This window comes from Marmota flaviventris, chromosome X, assembly GCF_047511675.1.
Source record: "Marmota flaviventris isolate mMarFla1 chromosome X, mMarFla1.hap1, whole genome shotgun sequence".
NCBI classification, from domain to species: Eukaryota; Metazoa; Chordata; class Mammalia; order Rodentia; family Sciuridae; genus Marmota; species Marmota flaviventris.
Genome location: NC_092518.1, coordinates 106,335,678 through 106,358,522, shown reverse-complemented (window position 1 = coordinate 106,358,522; position 22,845 = coordinate 106,335,678). Strand labels below are relative to the sequence as shown.

The window sequence follows — 22,845 nt, the reverse complement described above, 5'->3', positions numbered from 1 at the left end:
TTTTCTCTCTTACTGAATCTTACTGGATTGCATTACCTAGTCCAACCCAAATCAACCCAATGTACTGACATCCTTTCCCCAATTCACATGCATGCGCGCGCGTGCGCGCGCACACACACACACACACACACACACATTGATATTTTGAAGAAGAGGGAGTTTGGTGGACATTTGGTCATTTAAAATGTCATTTTCTCCAGGAAGCCGTTTTGTCTCTCACTCCAATATTTTCTCTTCCTTCCATCATTCTCTACCTTGCCTCATTATTTATGTCCATATATTGTGAGTCCCTCTATACCATGTACTTCTCAAGGGCAGGGATCATGGCTTATGCATCTATATCCTCATTTAGGATGCTTTTCTCAATAAATATCTGTTAAATTGATAGCTGTCTTTTAGCTTTTTATTTTTCAATCTGGTAACTTCTCATAGTTATCATATAATTATTATAGTCAAGTTTAATAATCATGCCAAGAAGGCAGATTTTTGGTCCCCCCTTTGTATGTAAAGAAACTGAGTCACAAATAGATTAATCAATCTGCTCAAGCCTCTACAGCAAATTATGGGGCAGGCCACAAGTCAAATTAGTATACACTGAACTCAGTACTGTGCATTCACCAATGGAACACACAAAAGGGTAGTAACAGCCCTCCTTATTTTTGCTTTTCTGAATGTTCCTAATGATTTTTTTTCCTTCAGGGACCACCATTCTCCAAATAACTACCAACCTCACAAGGGCATATTTTGCAACTGGGGCCTTTTACTGTGATGCAGCAATGTGTCTCCAGGGTAATGTTTGGAGCAATTACTGCAGGCCCTTAACTGGTACCTGAGAGAATTATAATTCAGAAATATTTATTGTATTCACCTCAATAGAGAACAGAAAGAATTAAACAAAGTAGGTCAGATTCCTATCATGGAAATTAGTCAAGCATTCTCCCTCTGAAGGGCTTGCTATGAACTTTGCTGAGTACAGCCCTCCTAAGACAAAGACACAGGTCAACAACCTTAGGGGAGAAAGTAGCAGGGCTTTATGATATCATTTCAGGGGGTCTGGGAATGTCGCTTTGCCCAAAAATGTTCTCCTCATCGATATATGAAATTCCACTATGATAATCTCACATCTTTAAGTTTGAGCAACATATTCTGTTGAAATAAATTAAAAAAAAACTTCCTAAAAAGTGGGAAATGAAGCAATGAGTGACTGTTTACAAACTACAACTCTGCATTGTATTTTGTTTAAAAAATGTTAGATGTTGGAGAAAGAATATTAAGTTCCCCTAAGAAAAAAATGTTTTATGGCATGTAAGTCATATAAATCATTACTAATCAGATGGAGCGGGCACAAGCAAATGTGAATTAGTCATTTAGAAGTATATGAAAGTAATGCTAACTTGTGTCAGGATGTTGATTCCTGAGTGGAGCAGAGTCATGGGAGTGCCATCTATTTATTTATTTTTTATATGTAGGGGCAACAGTGTAATTCATAATGCTTTGATAAGGAGTTCTATTTTTGAAGAAAAGATTATTGGATGATATAACTTTCTGCTTATCTCTGTCACTCACACCTGGCAATAACTCAGCTGCAGAGGATTGTGCTCACAGCCCAAGGCATCAAGCCACTCCAGATGTTGATTGTCTAGATTCCAGGCTCAGTTGCTGGGATGTAGCAACCAGCCACTGCAAAGAATCAGTGTTATTTTAGTGATGATAAACCTTACATATGGAGACAGCTTTAGGATAAGAACATCATTGTTGTTTTTTTTTCTGTGAAATATGTTATTTATTTAAAAAGTAAATAAGACTTTTGAGATATTTCAAAGGAACTGCCCAATTTATTTTGAAATTTTGATTTCAGAAAATATTTGAAGGTAGTAAATAAAGTAGCTTGGAGCCATGTTGGATTCCTTATTGTGGACAAAGAAACTCTGACGGGATGATGTGAGAGTGTTGAACTGGGGGTGGGAAGGAAGAAAACTGGGTCTTGTGAATAATTACCAAGTTGATTTCTCCAAATAATCTGGTGATCCTGGAAGGGTTGAGAGGGGAAGTTATACGATAGATATGGCTCTGAAACTGAAAAATATAGGAACCCAGGTATAGTAGGATTTATCCACTTGAGAGACTGTGGGATATATTCTACTCTAAATGGCCTCAGTTTTCTTTCTGAGCAGGGATGCTTTAGAGAAAATGCCCAATTAATGATATGGAAGATTTCAATGATACCCTCTGGAGGGATACATACATGTGTAAGTATGTAGGTTATAAAGACACGATCACAGAGAAGTAGAAGAAATATATGAGCATGAATAGTACATTTGCACCCTTAATTAGAAACTTGCTCTGACAACACAGTATCTGGATGATGAAAATGGAAACTGATCACAGCCTGAGTGGGAATCCCTTCCCCCATGTACCCCATATCTAAAGCTCTATCTTATTAATGCTTGCTTCTTGGTATGTAGGGTTTTTATGAATGACTTCAGAAATATCAGTGGTGGAAGAATGGTCATCCTCACTTTTTCTGACCTTTTTTTTCTTCCAGAAGATATTTCAGGATTTCATGATGACAAGCTGCCTTTCTTAATCACTAGTGACCAGTCATCGTTCTTAATAACTTATCTTTCATGGAGAAGTCCTAGTATTATTCAGGATATACAGGCATGTGTGGGCAGGCATAGACATCCCTGCCTAGGTTGGTCTTGTTTTATGTAGTTGCAGCCACTTGATGATCAAGCAAAAGAAGAATCATTGCTGAATAATAGGATTTACTAATTCTCTTCTGTAGGTTAACTTGGGTATGGGTAGTGAAGGGATTTATTTTTCTATATAGCAGCTGTTAGAGGCTATGACAGTTCAAAAGTGTCTGGAACCCTTTTAAGAAATCTCTACCCATGTCTTTTCACAGGGTTTCCTTCATGCAGGATTTCAAGAGAATGAAGGTTTAAGTCATTTCAACCTTTCTACCCTTGGATCACCCTGAACTTTCTCCACAACCTGGGATCATGTGCACACATGACTGCTGGCATTACCAGACTCTGGCCACCCAAGTAACCCTAATTCCACAGGGGTAGTTACAATGATTTGCAGAGTTATGTAGTGCTAGGCTGCTAAAAGTCACTGCTGAGAGAGTATTTATAACCATGTAGTTCACAAATGTAGCTCAAACTTATTTAACTCCTTGATAATGGGATCATAATTTAATATAAGTGCAAAGAGCAAATTCAATAATGCATGCATATAACATTAGGAGTTGAAAGCTGTGAGTCATTTTACTAAGGGCCTAACAATGCTAGTGATGGAAACCTATTGAAGAGCATTTGGGCTAACACAGCATTCCCAGAAGCAACTTTTGAGACATGTGGGTGAAGCCAGAGGCATTTCCAAATGATAACCTCTCAAATTCAAAGAAATAGAACCTTTGATTCCACATACTATGAATTTCCCTGAAGGATTTTTTTTTTTTTTGCCAAATTAGACCTCTGTTCAACTTCCTCTTCTAGAATAGGAATCCAAAACCATTATCAGTTGTAGACTATTTCACATCACATCATTAATTTGTCTGGGAAGACTTCTTACCAATTTGTCCCTGACAAAGACAAGGGGTCCAGTGAAGATACTAAGCTGGAGAATCTAGTTTTGGTTAAAATATGTCCACAGATATTTTCCCAAGTATATAATTAGTATGATTCACTTGAAAATTCTATTTTAATATACATTAAATATTCAAATTATCAACTTTGGTTGGGTTTTATTATGCATAAGCGTATTTTCTTAAGAATAGTTCCTTCCAATGGCACCAAGACAAGACAGAAACTCAGATGATGAATGTTTCTGAAGACATGTAGGTCATTAGACCACAGATTTTAACTTCTGATGTTATATGCAAGCATCATTTGAGTTTACAAGGAACTCAAATGATGAGTGTTTCTGAAGACATCTAGCTTATTTCCCTGATTCTAGGCAAAATATGCATTGATAGTTCAGTCCAATGGGTGCCATCATCCTCTTTTTTCTCTAATAGCCATTTTTTCCAGGAATCATAGAAAAATAATCAGTCTTAGCTTATACTCAAACATAGATTACAACAAATGGTGTCTATATATCGGATCTGAAAGCCAGCTACTGGTTGCCATGCCAAGGTACACACCACCCACTTCTAGCACACATTCTAGCATCCACACATCATATCTACATTTCCAGCAGTGATGCTAGACAGGATACATTAGCAGTCTTACTAAGTATATGTATATATATATATGTATATATATGTATGTATATATATAGCATGTGTATGTATGTGTATATATATGTACATATACATATATATAGTGTATGTATATATATATATATATATATATATATATTTAAGAGTAAAGTATGCTATTGCCTTAGGTCTATATTTTGAGAAATATTTGCTTCAGTGCCAGATGAAATTAAGCAAAACGGTTAATCTAGCACTAGGACCACACTTTTGCCATCTCTGATCAATGGGTATTAGCCTCATGTGCCAAGGGCCAAATGCTATACCGCTCTCTAAAATGTCAAAAGAGAATGGATTTCAATTGTTTTCCATAAAAGACATTTCCCCCACCCTGCTCCACCAACCCCAACTCCCACCCTAACAAAATGTATTTCAGTTAAATCAAATCTTCATGTTTCTTTTCCATGTCTATCCTACCTTTCAGACAATGGTTCTATAACCTCTCCAAATGAAAGGAAACCAAGTACTTTGGTCTTCAAGGGGCAGGAAGGGCATGGAAATATACCATTTCAATCTTTGCCACTGCAACGGTGTCTTTCCTTTTGGCAATTGTGTAACGGCATTCTTACCTTCAGGCTTTTCACTCCTGCTGCTCTTTCTGTAGTTCTGATGTTGGGCATTTGCTCATTATTTGTCAATAAGAAACACATTCATGTTATTATGATATCACCAAAGGCAAACAATTATGTCCTAATCACAGAAATCATGTTAAGGCCACAAAGTCAATTTTTAAAATTCACAGAATGGAATAATTAAAAAATCTTTTCTTTCTGGATTACATTTTTTTTCCCCGGTGGAAGAATTTATCCTTTAACACCATTTGGCAAAATCAATGGTTTTGGCAGCCACTGGAATTGTTCAGTTCTCAAGGCAACAAGTTCCTTGCTTGGAGCAGCCATCTGAGAGAACGTGAGGATTTGTTCTTGGGAGGAAGACCTAGCAAGTTCAAGCAGCAAATTTAATCACTATCAGGAAATAAAACTGTCAGGTTCTTCATACTTCCAGGAGGTAGTACCAGCACAGAAACATGCAAACCAACGAAGAGCATAATATACTCACCCTACTCCTTGATCCCAAACCAGAGTCTTGGGGATTCACCGGAACATCTGCTAAGACCAGGAAGTGCCATCGAGCTGTAATGATTCTTGCCTATGCACATAACAGTGTCAATAAAGAGTCATTGGGATCCACCTTACTCTTAGGCGTCCAAAATGTCTATCTTTAGGAATGGCTCCTACTAGTAAAAGGTCCATTTTTTTTATGTAGGTAAATGTAGATGCAGATTCATATCCATTACCTAAGGCCCAAGAGTGTCAGACTGTTCTGGGTGTGGAAGAGAAGTGATTAAGAGATGGTGGCACAGTAAAGGAGAATTGTAGACATACAAAGAAGAAGAGGAAGAGGAAGAAAAGGAAGAAGATGAAATACACACAAAACTGAAGATCTCATTTGTACATATGGGAAATATGGTCATAACATTATTCATCTATGTACCACTAAGAAGCTGAGGGAATTTGAAAATAGGCTGTGTCAAAGTGTCACATTTTACTGTCTTTGCATAGATGAATTGCTAAAAGCAAATGCATGGAATTAAAAGAAGATTGCTAGGGATAGGGAGGAGGAGCATGTTTGAATTTCTTAAGAGAACAAACTTTTTTAGGTACTTTAAAAGCACCCACATGAAAAGAAACATCTAATTTTAATTGCAGGCAATTTTCAAATCTATTAAAACAAAGTCCCTAAGTTTTTTTCTCCAATGTGGGTGATGCACACTGGTTAGTTTCTTCTAGTTCCTATATATTTTAACTGCATTTCTATATCAATATTCTGTAAGTCCTAATGATGTCCTACAATTTATTTAAATAATGGAGGTTTAATGGTGTAGCCCTTCCTTGTCCCTCTTTCCCCCATATGCCTTACAAGTTAAGAAATCCACGTACTGTACAATTCTCATTGCACTCAATGGGTTCAGAATGGTCTCATTTAAACATTCTGTTTTATTGTTCCACAAAGCACACAATATGTGCTATTTTTCACCTTGGAAAATATGGCACTGGGAGTCTATTTAAATCCCTGGAAAACTAAAGCCAGGTACAAATCTAGGGTGAGGTAGGATAAGACAACAACTTGTCACCCCAGTCACAAATAGCTTGTTTCATACATCCTTCTCCCTTTACTAGGGTTAAACTAGATGGGAAAGCCAAACTGGCACCCTTTCCTGAAAGTAAGGCAATGAATATGAGTAGATGGAGGGACCAGAAGAATGTGGGAGTTTGAAGCAACAGATAGCTGTGGAAGGAGGCTGATATACCTATATGGTAATTCCCAGCTAAATCCTCATTCTTCTATGATTTGCAGTGACAGACTTTTACTTGCTCTGTCACAAACCCCTGGTGATGTGGGTTTATCGCTGAAATGACCACTGGCTCTTAATTACTGCTTTTGCACACATGTTGGAATAAAGCACTAACACAAAAGGGTGATTTGCAGGTTAAAAATTCCCAAATCACAGCTCTAATTTCCATGATCTTTGCTATACATTTATAGTCCATTAAGGAAGGATCAAGTCTGCTTTGTTTAGGCCTTATTAGCCCATGTTTGAGAAGTTGGTAAATCTAAGCTGTGTTTTGGTTCTAGTCTGTGGGTCTGGTTCAAGGGCTGCCCTAGTCACTGACATTATTCTTAACTTCTTGTATTCAGAAAAAATAAAATAAATAAAATATCTGTTGCATTATTTTAAGTACTCGCACATTTACAGCAGCTTGGAAGGTTGCTGGTTCTTTTGCTAGTAAGGTAACTTTTCTAGAATAGGCTCAGAATGTATAATAGCTCATGCCTGAGAGGAACAAAGTCAACAATTTAACATAATTGCCCATTCATCATTATTTAAAGGTTGCAGGAGCCCAGACTGAGAGATAAGTAATACAGGTATTTCTTCTCCTCCTGGTTTCAGAGATAATAGGTGTGAAAGTGTTTTTGAAAAAGTAAAAGCACTTATAAATGTCAGGCTTTGTGATTATTGTCATTTTTAGTAATCAGTACTGAGTGCTGGAATGGCTTAAATATGCCATTTGCCTAGTAACCAAGCTTGTTGAGAAAGAACCTGATTCTTATGGAAACATTTCACATGCAATCAGATTCACATTGCTCATTGGGTAGGTAGATGCAATAAATTGCTGTCTGCAATAATATCACAAGAGGTGACCTGGAATTCAGCAGACGTTTGTGACAGCATTAGCTGTGTGACCTTTTCAAAGTCACCACCATCTCTGGATCTCACTTTCAGTATGAAATGACAGTACATTTAACAGTCAATTGTCACATTAACTTGGGATAGAATACAATAAATAAGTATAATTCTCAAGCCATTTTGCTAATGCAGTGAAACCTCACTGATTTGGAATAACAGAGGGGAAGGATTTTCTGAATGAGTAAAGCAAGTCATGAGTTGCAAAATAGGTCTGAAGAACGACAGTTTTATTACTTTAGGTCTATTTTGTAATTCAAACTGACTATAAGACATTGCCTTAGTGGAGGTCCTTGTGAGAACTATTTTAGCAGATAAATTTGTAATGATTATGATTATATCTAATAAGTGCTTCTAGTGTTTGCAAAAGAGTTTGTTCTCTTAAGGACAAATTCAACTGACAATATAGTCTAAACTCTTCATTTATTTAATAAACCTCTCTTGTCCCCATCCCTAATAATATAAAGTTAACTTTTAGACTGGTCCCTGTATAGTTTATCCCAAAATTATTAATTAGAGAGCTCCAAATTGATGAACTTCACTGCCATTTTTCTCTCATTCTCCATTGATTCGTGTTTAGCAACACCACTAAGTAATGGTAAAGTGGACTCAGATTCATTTTTTTCTCCTTCTCTTGCTCACTCTCAGAAAACAGCAGATAGCAATAAGGAAGAAGATAAAGACAAGCTCCTCTATAATCCAGAAATGGAATAAACAATTATGGAAATGCAGCACTGTTATCCACAGTTGAGAAAGGGATTGATTTATATCGAAAGGTTGACTGAAGGAATGACCAAGAAAAGTTATTTGAAAGATGGCTGGTAGATAGGACTATGATCAAGAAGTCGGGAACATTTATGATCTGCTGAAATATTTTCTATTTACATATTGAAATTCAGATAATCTGGAAATTGTGAACTGGCAATAAAGTTACTTGATAAACTTTGCAGCAGTACTAACTGAGGAAAAAAGAGCTTGATTGTTGGTTGTAATTAGAAAATAGTTGGTCTAAAGTTTTGGGGTCTTCACAATACCAAAACATATGGTGAAAAGTAAAAATTCAGCCAAATATGTGCAGATTTTTTGTTTCTATTATATCAAACATCTGGTTATTTGAAAGCTTCTGGGCACTTGGCATCATGTGGATTGTTTAGAGTCATCTTGATAGAGTCCATGGCTCCTTTTTAACCATGCTGAGTATGAATGATGAATTCATGAGAGCAATGTATCCAATCCAACTCAATTTTCTTTCTGCAGCTCACTTCAATGATACAATTAAGTTCTCCATGGCCTGCTAATAACATGAGAAAAAGACCAGGAAGAAGGTGCTAAATACTTTGGGCATCGGGTTAGCCATTGTAAAAATCAAATGAACCAAAAGCTTGGCTAAATTGTCAATGTCATCAGTTCACATTGGTAGGACAGGAAGTTACTGTATTTTTTGACACATAGTAAAACCTTGATTAATTGGAATCCATATGGGATGAGTGGGATTTTCAATAAGAATACTCATTTTGTTTCATTCTTGGCTAATAGCATGTTTTCTTAAAATGCTTGTTTCCACTTTCTTGCCTCAGAGCAGCCTTTAATGTTTGAGGGTCAATCCAGATGGAGAGACGTTATAGGAGAAAGAGCTGAATGTGACCTAATCACAGGTTATCTCTTGGCAAGTGATTAAAAAAAATCAATTCCTTGAGGTCTTCTTTTTTTTGGTACTACTGAGGTTTTCTCATCAATGTGAAGTTCTGAGGGGGTGCAATTCAGTTAGTTGGGACACTGGTGAGGAGAGTTCTCGTTAATCAAGGTTTTACAGTAAAAGACCTTTTCAATGCCTGGTGAGATTATAAACTGAAGTTGATTGCTTTTAAATTTATTTCTTTGCAAGTACTCTGGATCAGTGTTTCCAAACCCATGTTATACTGCAGACTGGCAAACTAACTTTTCCACTTGGATCCTGAGGGATGGAGAGGGAAAGAGAGGAGCAGAGGTACAGCCATTGTCTCTGAAGGAGAAAAGTTTTGGCTTGCCTGTCTGTTGCTTTATGGTTGGGAAACACTGTTCTTCACCTTAAGATGCCCATGGTATCTTGGTTGTTATAAGAGCTGATCTCACATGCTTCAATATAATTCTCATGCCCCTTGGGCCACGGAGGATTCTGTTTTCAGGTCCTCTCCTGTACTTACCCAATGTGTCTTTTCATGACTTGGTATCTTGACTTCTGAGTGAGCCCCTATTTCATGTTGCTTGGATGATTCATTTTAGCCCCGAAGAGTGTTAGGAACCAAAGGAATGCCAAGTAAGATGGGTTTTCTCATGGTGGCAGCCTGGATAATAATTAGACCTACCTGAACCAAGAACATGGCTAAAGAGAAGCCAAATCAAGGATTCACACACAAATAGTACCACAGGCGACGCACTTGTTTAAATACACAAAATAACTTGGCAAAGTCTCTATATGTGATGACCTATTAAAGAAAGACCCCATTTAACTTGAAATCCGTCTAGTTGTTTGGTTTTCAAGTTAAGTGGGGCCTGCTTAAATGGGCCATTACATACAGAGAACAACATTTCACCACTCATACACATAATTGAAGAAGTCACCCCTACTCAATCAACCAACTTGTGTGCAACCATCACATCCTAGGGAAAAAAAATACTATAACCTGACTTTTCAGTAGATGAATCTGATTTCTCACATCACTCAAATGGAGGCAGGTGGGAACAGTCTAATAGGAAAGCCTTGGACTCTTGAAAGCCTAGGGCATTGAAACCCATATCATGGCCTTCATAAAGCAACTAGCCTGGTGTGTGAGGGGAGGGAGGGGGGGGTGGACAGGGAGCCTCTGTCTGGGAGTTTAAGAAGGGACCCAAGTTAGATCAAAAATATGGGCAGTGCCCTAAAGTCTTTCTGATTCCCAAAGCTGCCAGGCAGGGGAATAACCTGGTCATTCCACTTTATGTGTGAGTCTTGTGCTCTCTCCTCAATAGTAAAATAACAGTCTTGCCGATTACTCGTCACTAAGGGTACCCGGTTGTGGTGACATTGAGGCTGACCTTGGAGTCACCGCCCCCGCTGCCGCACTCTCCTTTGTCGTACCACCATTTGTTTTTCAATTTGTCCAAGAGGCCTTGCTCATTCAGTTTTAATACTGCCAGGTTAACAGCATTTCTTGAAACGATAAAACATAACTTGTAAGAAAATGCACAAATGCTTAGGAAATCGTTAACGTATAAAAAGGAGCACAAGAGGACAAATTGGCTAAATTTCACAGAACGTGGAGCTATAAAAATGTCTGTACAGCAAATACAGGGTTAAATATTGGAAGGTGGCATGGAGGATAACATTTGCTCAAAACTGAAGTGTGCGGGATGGGGAAATTGTCTTTGAGAAAAAAAGTAACAAGAACACCACATCCATGCAATTAACATTCGTCACATATGGCACCATAACTTGGCTTTTACCATTTAAATTGAAAAAGCCGTTGAACTGTAAAATTAAAACAGCAACAAACAGTCAGAGAGGACAACACAGAGAGAGAACATTAAAAAAATGGATGCATTAAATAGATGAAACCATAATTTACCGTCTTATTTAACTCCATGGAATATTGTAGATTTTAAACTTTTAAAAGTTACCTCAAAATCCACAAGAAAGAAAATGACAACAAAATGCATCAGGGTAGGTGGAATACTATAACAACACGGATATTGTTATATTATTCCACCCACCTTAATGCTGAGCCTTTAGGGGTTGCCACACCATAGCCTTTGGAATCCAGATTTCCACCAACTTTCATTGTATCGCACGGTTTTCTCTGCTCAATGTACTCATTCATGGTTGACTCCAGCAGGAAGGCGAACTTTCCCTTGGACTTCCGCACTCGGGCCACCCCATCTGCTGTTGTTTTGGTAAACACAGATGGCTCTGCCGATTTCATGTAAGACCACATTTTCTCGTACACAGCAATTTTGGATCTCTGTAACAAAGACATAAGAGTTCTTCAAACTGTCAGATACGAAATCTGGGAGAGGCTTTACTGCAGGAGTTGTCAAACATTTTTGATTGCAGTCCACAGTAAGAAAAATGTGTTCCACTGCAACCTAGCAGACACTTTCAGACATATGTCAATGCCTTTCTAAAACAGGTTTCTCAAAATACTTCCCCCCCTTACAACGTGTGATGTCCTCTGATATTTTCTATTCTAATTCACTTTGAAAAATGCTGGTCATGATCCACTGAATTGATTTCATGACCCCACTAATTGGTTACAATCTGGTTTGAAAAACACTTTGTGATTTCAATCTTCCTCTCAATGAAGAAATCTTTCCCCATGACACCCCACTATCTCCTATGTAATCCTTACTTGCCTGAAAAATGTTGTGGAAGAGTGTAAAATCATTTTAGCCCATCCCAGCACAGGACATCAATTTTTGCAAGAAAGCACTTCCATATTCTTAGCTGATCTTTGTTTTTCTATAACCTCCACCTTATAGCACTGCTGCTAGAGCTATGTGAAGTAGTTCTATACATCCTTTTGCACTGTGATCCTTCAGTTATTGCAAAGCTTTTATTATGTCTCTTCTTCATCTTTTGATTAGAAACTCCACTGACTGATGCTGTTTGCAGAACTCTCACATCTATGGTATCCCCAGGTGTGTGACCATAATAGAATTTTTAAAAAACCCACTTCTTGCTACTGGAGCATTATTTTCTATCAATGTTGCCTGAGTTTGCACTAATGTGTTTAGTCATTCATTCATTCATACAACAAATATTTATTGAGCATCTGTTATAGATAAACACTCTACTGGAGGTGTGAAAAATATTATAGAGTGAATAGAGTTCTTCTCTCAATTCAGGTTGAGGACAAACCAAAACTATGCTTTTTGATCAAACCAAGTCTCCCTCATCTTTACCTTCTTGAATTTCATCCTATTAAATTTCATTGCAATTCAAATGGTCTTTAACACACATATTGAATGTTTGATGTGTCTCTAGTTCTGTTACTCATCCTGGAAAATTAAAGAAAGAACAATCACAATGACCCCAGAACTCCCAATTAAGTTGGAAGCTAGGTCTTAAGGAATGCAAACCCTGCAGGAAAATTCTAAGATGATATTTGACAAAAGGTGAGATAGCATGGCAAAACCCACAAACTTATACCATATTTTCAAGTGTCCTTCTATGAGGTTTCCTATATATCTCAACTGTTTGATTAGTTATTTAGTTGCTCTCCTCTGAACTTTGGCCAGATGCATTGCAGTTTTCTTGAGGCTTGCTTGGACTGGTCCAAAGGATTCCAGGGGGGCTGGAACATCCAGAGCTATCACTATGAAAATTAAGCATTATGGCTATCAGACTCTCACTGAGGCCCTCAATGAGTCACTGAATCTGTTCACTGAGAAAGGAACATGCTTGGTTTGCATAAAGTACAGCAAAAAAGCTAGTAGGTCTGAAGCTGAATGAACCAAAGGGAGAATGGTAGGAAATGAGCTTAGAAAGATAATCAGAGATCAGATATTGTACGGTCTATTATAGATCATGATAAAAAGTTTGGATTTATTCTACATGTGATAAGAAACTAATGGAAGATGTTTGAGGAAGTGTGTGATAGGATCTGATATAAAGTTTTAAAGGATTGCTCTGATGTATGGAGAATAGACTATAAGGTGGGCCAGAGTGGATGCAAGGAGATTAGTTTGGAGGTTGTTCTAATAGTCCAGGGGATAAAATGTCTGTGACTTGGACTGGGGTGGGAGCAATGGAAGTGGAAAAAAAGAGACTGGATTCAATATATGCTTTGGGGAAAGAGCAAACAAGTCTTGCTGACAGATATCTCCAACTAATGGACCTATAGACACTTTCACATTAAACACTTTCAATCCAAACTTATTTCCTTCCTTACACAGTCTGGCTCTCCTTCTACATTATACCAACAAATCACTGCCCATCCAAGCTAGGTTTGGTTTTACTCTTCCCGTGCTCTCTCATTATGCCATGCTTATTCTAGCACAGAAAAGCCTGCAAAATCTGTCTTTTCTTTTTCTTTCTGTTCTCATGATCATTGCCTTCCCTTGGTCAGACTCTCATCTCTTGTTTTGGTCTGGACTCTATTGTCTCCTGACTGGCAATCTCCTTGCTTAATTTCTCTCTTCAATTTATCCTCCAGTGATTCTTCCAAAATGCAAATATGCTCATGTTACTTCCTTCTTACAAATCTTCTGATAGTTCCCTAATACCTGCAGGATAATATCCAAACTCCTCTGAATTATATTCAAGAGTGCTTAGGATGTTGGATGCTCTTCTGTACTCCAGTCACACTGGACTGCTCACTGTTTACTGAAATAAGCCACATACTTTCATGTCTTATGCCTTTGATTATGGTTTTGCTTCTGCCTGAATTGCTTTATTCATCCTACAAGATCCAGAGCAAATGTCACAAATTCTGTGAAATCCTTCCAGACTCTCTGCTGCTCCCACAGAAGTGCTTTCTTGGTTTTTCTGCCAAAGCATGTTGCTCACACCTTTGCTATAGAACTTCTCACATTGTATTAATATGAATTGTGTATGTATCTGCCTTTCCTTTGTTACTTGAGCATTTCCTGAAGACAGAGTTCATGCCCTATTCATCTTGGTACCCACTTGGCAGCCAGCAAAATGCCTGATACATAGTAGCCCCTAAAGATATGTTTACTTAATAACTAAAGCTTAGGGTTGATTAGTGTGACAGCCAGATTGCTGGTCGAAGGTATCAGAAGGTTGGTTAGAAATGGCTACCAGCGCTTGCTTTCTAGTACCGTAGAATTATAGAACTGAAGTTTTCCCAAAGGTCATTGGGTCCAGTCATCCAATAAACCAACCAGGATGCATGCTTTGCAATCGTCTTTTAAAATCCTACTTTACCTGCATCTGATGCCCAAACCAATAACTATTCCCTTTATAGACCATAATAATCAAAGTGTGAATAAGCAAATAATGAAATCTCACCCATAGACATTTATGCTTATACCATAAATTTTCCTCATCTGACACATAATGAAATAAATTGTCAATGACTTTATTTCAACAAGAGTTTCCTAGTCTATTGTCCAAAGAAGTAAAAGCAAATAATTCCAACATAAAGAAAATATAAAAATAATGTAAGAATTCCTGTGTACCTGCCAGAAAGCTTAAGAAATTGAACATTATGAAGTTCATTGAAATTTATCTTCTCCTCCCTAGTTGCGTACTCCCCACTCACCAAAAGGAACTACTATTCTAATTCATCCTTTATCATTCCCTTGTACCTCTTTATTCTTTTATTAGAGAAAACATATTCCCTTTGTAATGGTTATTATAGCACTTCAATCTATGGATACACAATACTTTATTTACCCAATCCCCCTTTGAGGGACTCAGATCAGTTCCAGTATTTTTTTTTGTCATTATATATAATACAGTGTTTTTGTGTACTTATAGAGAGGTACTTTATATTCTTCATCTTGGCTTAATAAGACTGGAGTACAAGGTGGGGTGGAGAGGAGGAGATTTCTGACCAATTTGTCTCTAACACTATTTGCAAGTAGGTCATTGATTCCAAAGAGAAATTTCTAAGGCAGGGGCATGGGATCCATGGATTCTGATCCAAGTGTAGTATAATTTGGACTCATTTACTTCATCATTTACTTGAGATCTTTGATTGCTGATACAGGTTAAAAGGTTTATTCCTTTAGGTAATGATGCATTTCTGGGAGAATAAATGACAGTGCTTAAAGTGGGCACTTTAAATGTGTGTGGTGTACATGCAGCAGATATTAATGAACACAGTGAATGACAAATTACTTAGTGGCAGAAATGATTGGGCCCTGGTTGATAACTGAATTCTGAAGGAGGTTAGAAAGGGGGAAAAGAAATGACTCATAAGTGAAAAAATTAAGCTGAAACGTTTATCTTCCTAACTAGTATTTAAGTGACAGTATAACATTCAGAACAAAATAAAGGAAAAAAAAATCACTAGAATTTTCTTTCTTTTTTTATCATCTGTCTTATTTTGCCTGAAATATCAAAAGCAATAAAAGGGATTGAATCTTAGTTCAATCATCTGGGAGAAATTTAGAAAATTATGAGCAGGATGTGTAACAACAAGTTCATTTTTCTCCAACTTGATATGATTTTATTCTTTTATCCCACAGAGCACCACTTTGTGTCAAAGAAGGAACAAACACAGTTATGCAGAGAGGTTATGAGAAATTCTCATAGAACTGACAGATAATTAGCAAATGAAATCAAAAGAGAAATGCATGATTGAAGGAGAAACAGATCAATCCCTAACGGAAGATAAAATTAAGGGAGTCAACAGTTGTAATTCCAACTATTTGTAATGAATCAAGAAACTTAAAAATATAGAGAAATTTTTCTTTTTGTAGTGGTGAAAATTTGAATCTTAGGCCCTCTTAGTCTGGTGCATGGAAGCAAGTGCTGAGTAAGTCACTTGGTCCAACACTCATTATCTCTTTGCAATGCAATGGTGTTGGTTGTTTCTAGTCATCGTGCAAATAGTGACTCTCTAGTGCTGAAAGTATTCCTCTGTAGACCAGTGTAAGTACAAGGTAAAGTAATAGTGCTGTGGTTAAGGGTGCAGAGTCAGATTACTTGGGGTTGAATCCCTCTTGCTAGGTCCATAAATTATCTAACCTCTATATGCCTTGATTACCTCATTTACAAAATGGAATGAATTTTTTTTATAAAACAATGTCTATTCAAAGATTTATTGGGAGAAATTTAATTTATTGGGAGAAATACATTCTTAGAACAGTACCTGAAACACAGGAAGTGGTGAAAAACATGTATTTTGCATAATGTATTGAACATACATATGTATTTTGCATATGTATTTAACATAATGTATAAAAACATTGTGTATTTTATTGTAAAGAAAGTATAATTCATTTTAATGGCAGAATTTATTTTAATAGCATTGTAAATTAGTTTTATCCCATATTTATGGAATGATTTCCTTTTATGAGGGCTATCATATGTTAAATTTTAATGGTATATTTGGGTCTCCAGACGTATTCTTGAAGAATTCCCATGGTCTACTGTTAACAAAAATTGTTATCATTGGATTTTGCATTTTTCAAATTTTGTTGGTGGGGGGAAATGGGTAAAATAGCAAATTTTCCTTTTTTAATTTATGTTTTATAGTTTTTTTTTGAGTTTCTACATTAAAATCCTCATTAACCAGATCACTGTTTCTGGGGAAATCTGATGAATAAAATTTTCTGTTTTCTTATGAGTTAAAACAGAATATCCACTTGGTCAGTAGAACATCCAGTTGGAGTCTATAGAATAATACAATATCAGGGCTAGAAGTTACCTTCAAATCTATCTTGTTCAGCCTCTCACCCAGTGAAGCAATAGCTTCTTAGTTCTAATGACTCTACTGGTGAGGTACTCTAGCTCACAGAAGTTTAGGAGGTACCTAATTCCATGGGGGTAATTCAAGTTGATAGAAAGTTCTTTTTATTAGGCTGACATTCTTAATGAAAGTGTCTTCTATCCAATCAGTTGCCACTTTCTGCTTCCATTTTTCTGTTATATGTAGCACCAATTTTATTGCTTACTAATGGTGCTCCCAGGCAAATCTGAGATTTTCAGAGTATGGAGCATGTCTTTTTTGTCTCTGCATGCCAAGTATCTAGCATAATGCCTGGCATGTAGTAAATTCTCAGTATGTGTCTGTGGAATGAATGAATATTAAAATTGAAGTGCCATTGCTAGTTCTAATTCTTCATTCTTTAGTGACTCAGAATAATATGCTCTCTTTTCCATACAATGTACAGCCTGAAATCTGTTACCACAATGACCATTACAGTGTCACCTGTTAATTGCCTCTCTTACAGGCTAAACATTTTAAGGGCCTTCACTTTTGCTTGTATGACATGAATTCTAGTCAACTCCCCTTTTCTGGTCATACTCTTCTAGATGCTTTTTAATTTTTCAAAGTCCCTTCTAAAATGTCCCCTCAGCCTTAATCACAAATATGCCTGATGTACTGGCATTAACACAAAGGACAACAGAACCATCTCTTCTCATGATTTGGACATGAACATAATTTTCCCCTTCAATGCTTTTCCAAAAGTTGATAGTCCAGAATTAACTGAATTAACAAAAGAGACTGATAAACTGGAAGCATAATTATCAACAGAAGCATAGCATAAACAAATTCCTTTTATGGTATTAATTTACTGTTAAGAGTGCAAAGGATTGCATTATTTGCAAAGAGAGCAGTATTGGTGTTTGTGACATATCTATGACCCAAACATGTTTGATGTGTTCTGAATGAATAGTTTGAGAGAACAGAATGAAGGCAAGGTCAGGGGAAGATGGCTTTAGGCTCTTTGTATCCCAGTGTCCTAAAGAGGACAGAGCTTTATTTATTTATTTGGCCACTGTTCCAACTATGCCTGTATAGTCCATTTCCATTACTACCTTGTACATATACACCAAAGAGAGGATAGAATTGACTTTGGGGTGCTCAGCCTCCATCCCACTCTCCCTATTGCATTGTCTGCCTCCCTTGGTCATACATCCTGTACCCCTTTTTTGGCATCAGCAGTCTTGGTCCTCATGGAGATGTTCACTGATATTACAAGGGCTTCTGTTGCCACAGAACAAGGGATTGTTTTATTTGAACAGGGGATTTGTGTCTCCAGAAGAAGAATGGATCTCTTGGCATTGTAAAAGGGGCTTTTAGGAGCTGGAGAAGTACAGTTCTGTGTATAGGACACTAGGAGAAGGAAATATGGTAAAAGGTCCAAAGAGAAATGACTTTACCTCTCTCCTTTTGCCTTGTCTAACTTTATTATGGACTACTTATTGCTTGACAATTTAGTCAACTTCTTCTCTAGACCATACCTTGAGTTATAATCATACTATAATTTTAAACTATAGCATGTTTTTTCTTCTTAATCATTTAGCTCCTCCTGCCTTTTAATAAAGGCTCAGATGTCATTGCTAGCTGGTACAAATTCCAAAGGGTGGCTTTGGGTGTCAGTGTGCCTGAACTGAGCACTAACAGAACTCCTATTACCTTTGGACATTTAGGAGCAAATGTTGCCTCACAGAATTTATCAAATACCAGGATATGGACAGGTGATCCTTAGAGGGCAAGCCACTAGAAGGAAAGGAAGCTGATGATGCAGCTGTTCTAGAGAGTTCCTAACTTGCCCTATTCTACCCCGTATTCTTTGCCTTTTAAAATATCTGTGCTTGTGTGTCCTAGTCAGGTGGGAAAGTAGGAGACTAGGAGTTTAAAGTTGTGGATGGGGTAGACCTACTCTTAAGTTCTTTAGCAAAGTCATAAATCTCAGTTCTACAGAATTTTTTTAAGTTTGTGACCCTGACAATGGGAATTTCAAATACTTGGTTTAGACCCATGAATGTTGCCTATGATACAACTTTTCAGATATTCCTTTTCTTTACTCACAGAGGTCTCACATTTGTCAAACTAAAAGCAGGAGATAGTTGAATACCATTAAACTTTCTGATTGCAAGGTGTAAAATTCTATTTGCAAATGTAAAATATCTGTTTCTGGTTAGCAAGGTAATTTTACACATGCCATCACTGAACTCCTACAGTAGCCCTGTGAGGTCGGTCCAGCAGCTACTTGTTTGTTCATTGCTTAACCCTCAGCACCAAGAATAGTATAGTGTCTGAGCCCAGTAATGCTCAGTAAATATTTGTTTAATGAATAAATAGGTTGAATTCATGTTTTATGATTGAGGGAATTCAGGGTAAGAGAGAGTATTATGGTTTAGATGTGGTGTCCCCCAAAAGCTCATGTGTGAGACAATACAAGGTTTGGAGGATAAATTATTGGGTTATACCCTTAACATAATCAGTTAATTAATCCCTGACTAGGAAGAAAGTGGAGGCAGGTGTGGCTGGAGGAAGTGGTTCATTGGGGGCATGGCTTTGGAGTATATATTTATCTGACAAGCAGCAATGTCTCTCTGTTTCCTGATCATCATGTGACCTGCTTCCCTCTGCCACACTCTTCCTCCATGACATCCTGCCTCACTTTGAGTTCTGAGGAATAGAGCCTGCTGTCTATGGATTGAGACACTGAAACCGTGAGTCCCCAAATAAACTTTTTCTCCCCTACAATTGTTCTGCTCAGATCTTTCAGTCGCAGCAGTAAAAAAGCTGACTAAAACAGAGTCAACAACCAGAGGTGTCCAAGTAGGCTTTTGCCCATTTGCTCATTTCTATCCATCTACCCGAAATCACTACCAATAGACAAGTCTGGGAAAAACTGTGTGCTTGCTGGTGAGGAGTTGCCAGTTAAGTCTCAACCACAATGTCACCTTGAAGGATCTCCTATGTAGAAATTTGAGGATTTGCCGCTGACTCAATAACTTGCCCCAGGTCACACAGCTAATGAGGAACAATGCTGAGACACCTCTCAAGTCTGCTGAATTGAAGGTTACAGACAGATTTTTCCCAACAACCCCAGCCTCCTTTGCTGTAACACTCACAATATTGTTTTTGATAAAAAAGAACAGCTCACCTTCAAAAACATCGTTTACTTTTTGTCCAAGCTTTTGTTTTAGAATTAGGATAAATTGTAAATTAATACCAGTTCCCTCCCACTAAGACACTGGAATTAGTCAATGTTCTTGTCACTTACTATAACGGTCCCCTAGTGTCCATAGTTCACTACATGAGGGGTCAGAGCAATTTGAGGCAGAAGAGGAAGAGCACATCTGGCTTGCTAAATGCATCTGATATATGTTTATTTTTTTCCATAAGTGCTTTGAAGAAATCAGTAGCTCTGATGAAGTGCATTTGCAAACTGGAATCATAGGATTTTACATTTCCTCCCAAAGCAAAGGAAATGGTTTCCATTTTGATTTGGAACAAGGCACACAGGAAATGATTTCATTTCCAAAGTATGATTGAAACCCTGATTTCATTGTCTTTCCTTCACTGAGGTTTGCACATTTTAAAAACATTCAGAATTCAGACAAGTACGGCTTGTCAGTTTCCGTTGGCTTCAATCAGCGACTGTCTTGTGACTGTGTTTTGGTGAAAACAGGGAAGAAGGGAAAGAAATGCTGATTTCTATTCTTAACTTTTCTATTGGTATATTATGATCCTGTCTGACTTATTTTGGGGGCTGGGCTCTTAGATAACTTTAGTTTTGGAGCTGGAGGTCACTTTTGCCTAGACCTTGAGAGTTGTCCTAAAATGTCAAGTACTCACTCCAAATGCCTTTGTCTAACATTTTCAAACTGTATTCTAAATTCCGAGGACAGGTTTCCCTCTACCTCAAGGAGTGCTATTTCAAATGTCTCCTTTATAAAGTTATAGATGACAACTTAGCTATGTTTCCAGTGACCTTTCTAGGGTCCCTTCCTGGCATGCAAATTCAGTTGTTATTCTAATTCATCTTCTGCCTCTCTTGCCAAATGAGACTAAGCATATTTTAATGGGTTGAAAGTAATGTTAGTGGCTGCGAGACTGTGAAATCCAGAGTCAACAAACTCTTGATGAAAATGTTTCTAAGGTTCTGTTGCCCTATTTTGTGGGGTAGGGAATAGAGGAAGGAACATAGTATCCTTTACTTCTGTGCCTCCCAATCAGAAATAATTTTGTCTCCCAGGAAATATTCAGCAACATTTAGAGACTTTTTTTTTTGGTACCAGGGACTGAACTCAGGGGCACTCTACCACTGAGCCACATTTGCAGCCCTATTTTGTATTTCTTTTTTTTTTTTTTAATTTAGAGACAGGGTTTCAGTAAGTTGCTTAGCACCTCTCTTTTGCAATCCTCCTGCCTCAGCCTCCTGAGCTGCTGGGATTTTTTAAATTGTCATAAACTGTAAAGTGGAGCACTACTGGTATCTAATGAGTATAAGCTAGGGACACTATTAAAAATCCTACAATGCACAGCACAGTCCCTAAAACCAAGAATTAACTCGTCTCAGATGTCAATAGTGGTAAGGTTGAGAAACCCTGCTAATGGAGTGGGGAAAACATTCATGAACTAGCATTTAATTGAGCACATACTTTGTACCAGGCTCTACTTTATGTGTTTTACATGTGCCAATTCATATAATCCTCATAACAACTCTAAGGAATAGATTATTTTGTTACCCTATTTTTAAAATGCAGAAACTTAGGCACGGAGAAGTTAAGTAAATTGCCAAGGCCACATAGCTGGTACATGGGGAGCTGGGAACCCATGTAGGCTTCAGTTTGTGTTCTTAACTACTACAATACACTACATTTTCCCCAGATAGGCTATTGAATGATTATCAGTCATATAGTAGGACTGGGCTTGGGTCCACCCAAATTCTGCTTGAAATGATGCCTAACTTCAAAGGGCATTTTATTGTTAGTATTCCTACCCTGAAATGTGAGCTTGAGGACAAAGGTATCTTGCTTTTAATGAACATATAAATCCCACTTTTAAAACCAGAAATTGACAAGTTTTATTTTCCTCCTTATTTTGAGAATGAAAATATGTAATAATGGACTATGAGGATTTTTATCAAGTAATATTGTGACTCAACTTTTTTAAAAATATATTTTTTTAGTTGTAGATGGACACAATACCTTTATCTTATTTGTTTATTTTTATGTGGTGCTGAGGATCAAAACTAGTGCCTCACATGTGCCAGGCAAGGGCTCTACCACTGAGCCACAACCCCAGCCTGTGAGTCAACTTTTATTATTGCAGATACTCCTCAATTTTCACTCCCTCTCCTGAGTGGTGCCATCTTTACCCCTCCTTTCCCCATGTTCCTTACTAGGCACAATATGTCCTTCCCCACCCCACCCTGATATCAGAAAAAGATGGTAAATGTTTATACTGAGGTATAAATGATAGACAATAAAGTGTGATTCTCCTAAAAGGAGAACTTGCATTATAGCAAACAAACAAACAGAACACCCAACGGAATGATAGCTTAATGGTGGATATACCAACTGGGTAAACAAGGTGTGTGTGTGTGTGTGTGTGTATATTGAAAAGCTGACTTTGCTGACTATGTGCCTTCATGTTGAGACTGTAGACTCTGTTTTCCAAATAAAGAATGGGCCACAGAGAAAGTGTGCCTGCCATACCTTTTTACTACTAAATAGAGCAAAGCCTAAATTCCCTGTTTCCCAAGCCATACATTGCCTCTAGGCCTGCTATCACTATTGAACACTCCAGGGTCATTTCTCTCAATAAAATTTTATCTTCTGCAATTCAGAACCTATCACCCCTGACCAACTGTATTTTTACTTTCTATAACTAAAATATTCAAAAGATATGTTCAATACTCTTGTTATTCTTGAATCAAT

The 22,845-nt window shown here is 37.5% G+C and overlaps 1 protein-coding gene across 2 annotated transcripts in view; it reads right to left on the bottom strand.

Annotated features, from left to right (window-relative positions):
* Gria3 (glutamate ionotropic receptor AMPA type subunit 3) overlaps positions 1-22,845 on the bottom strand; it is a 263,872-nt gene that overhangs the window by 7,146 nt on the left and 233,881 nt on the right. Inside the window, exons 13-14 of one of the 2 annotated variants that reach the window (XM_027932362.3) lie at positions 11,241-11,488; positions 10,566-10,680 (exon numbers count right to left, since the gene is read on the bottom strand). In XM_027932362.3, coding sequence (XP_027788163.2) covers positions 10,566-10,680; positions 11,241-11,488 — 363 coding nt within the window. The remainder of the gene's footprint in view (positions 1-10,565; positions 10,681-11,240; positions 11,489-22,845) is intronic. The other variant, XM_027932354.3, reaches the window with a different exon arrangement.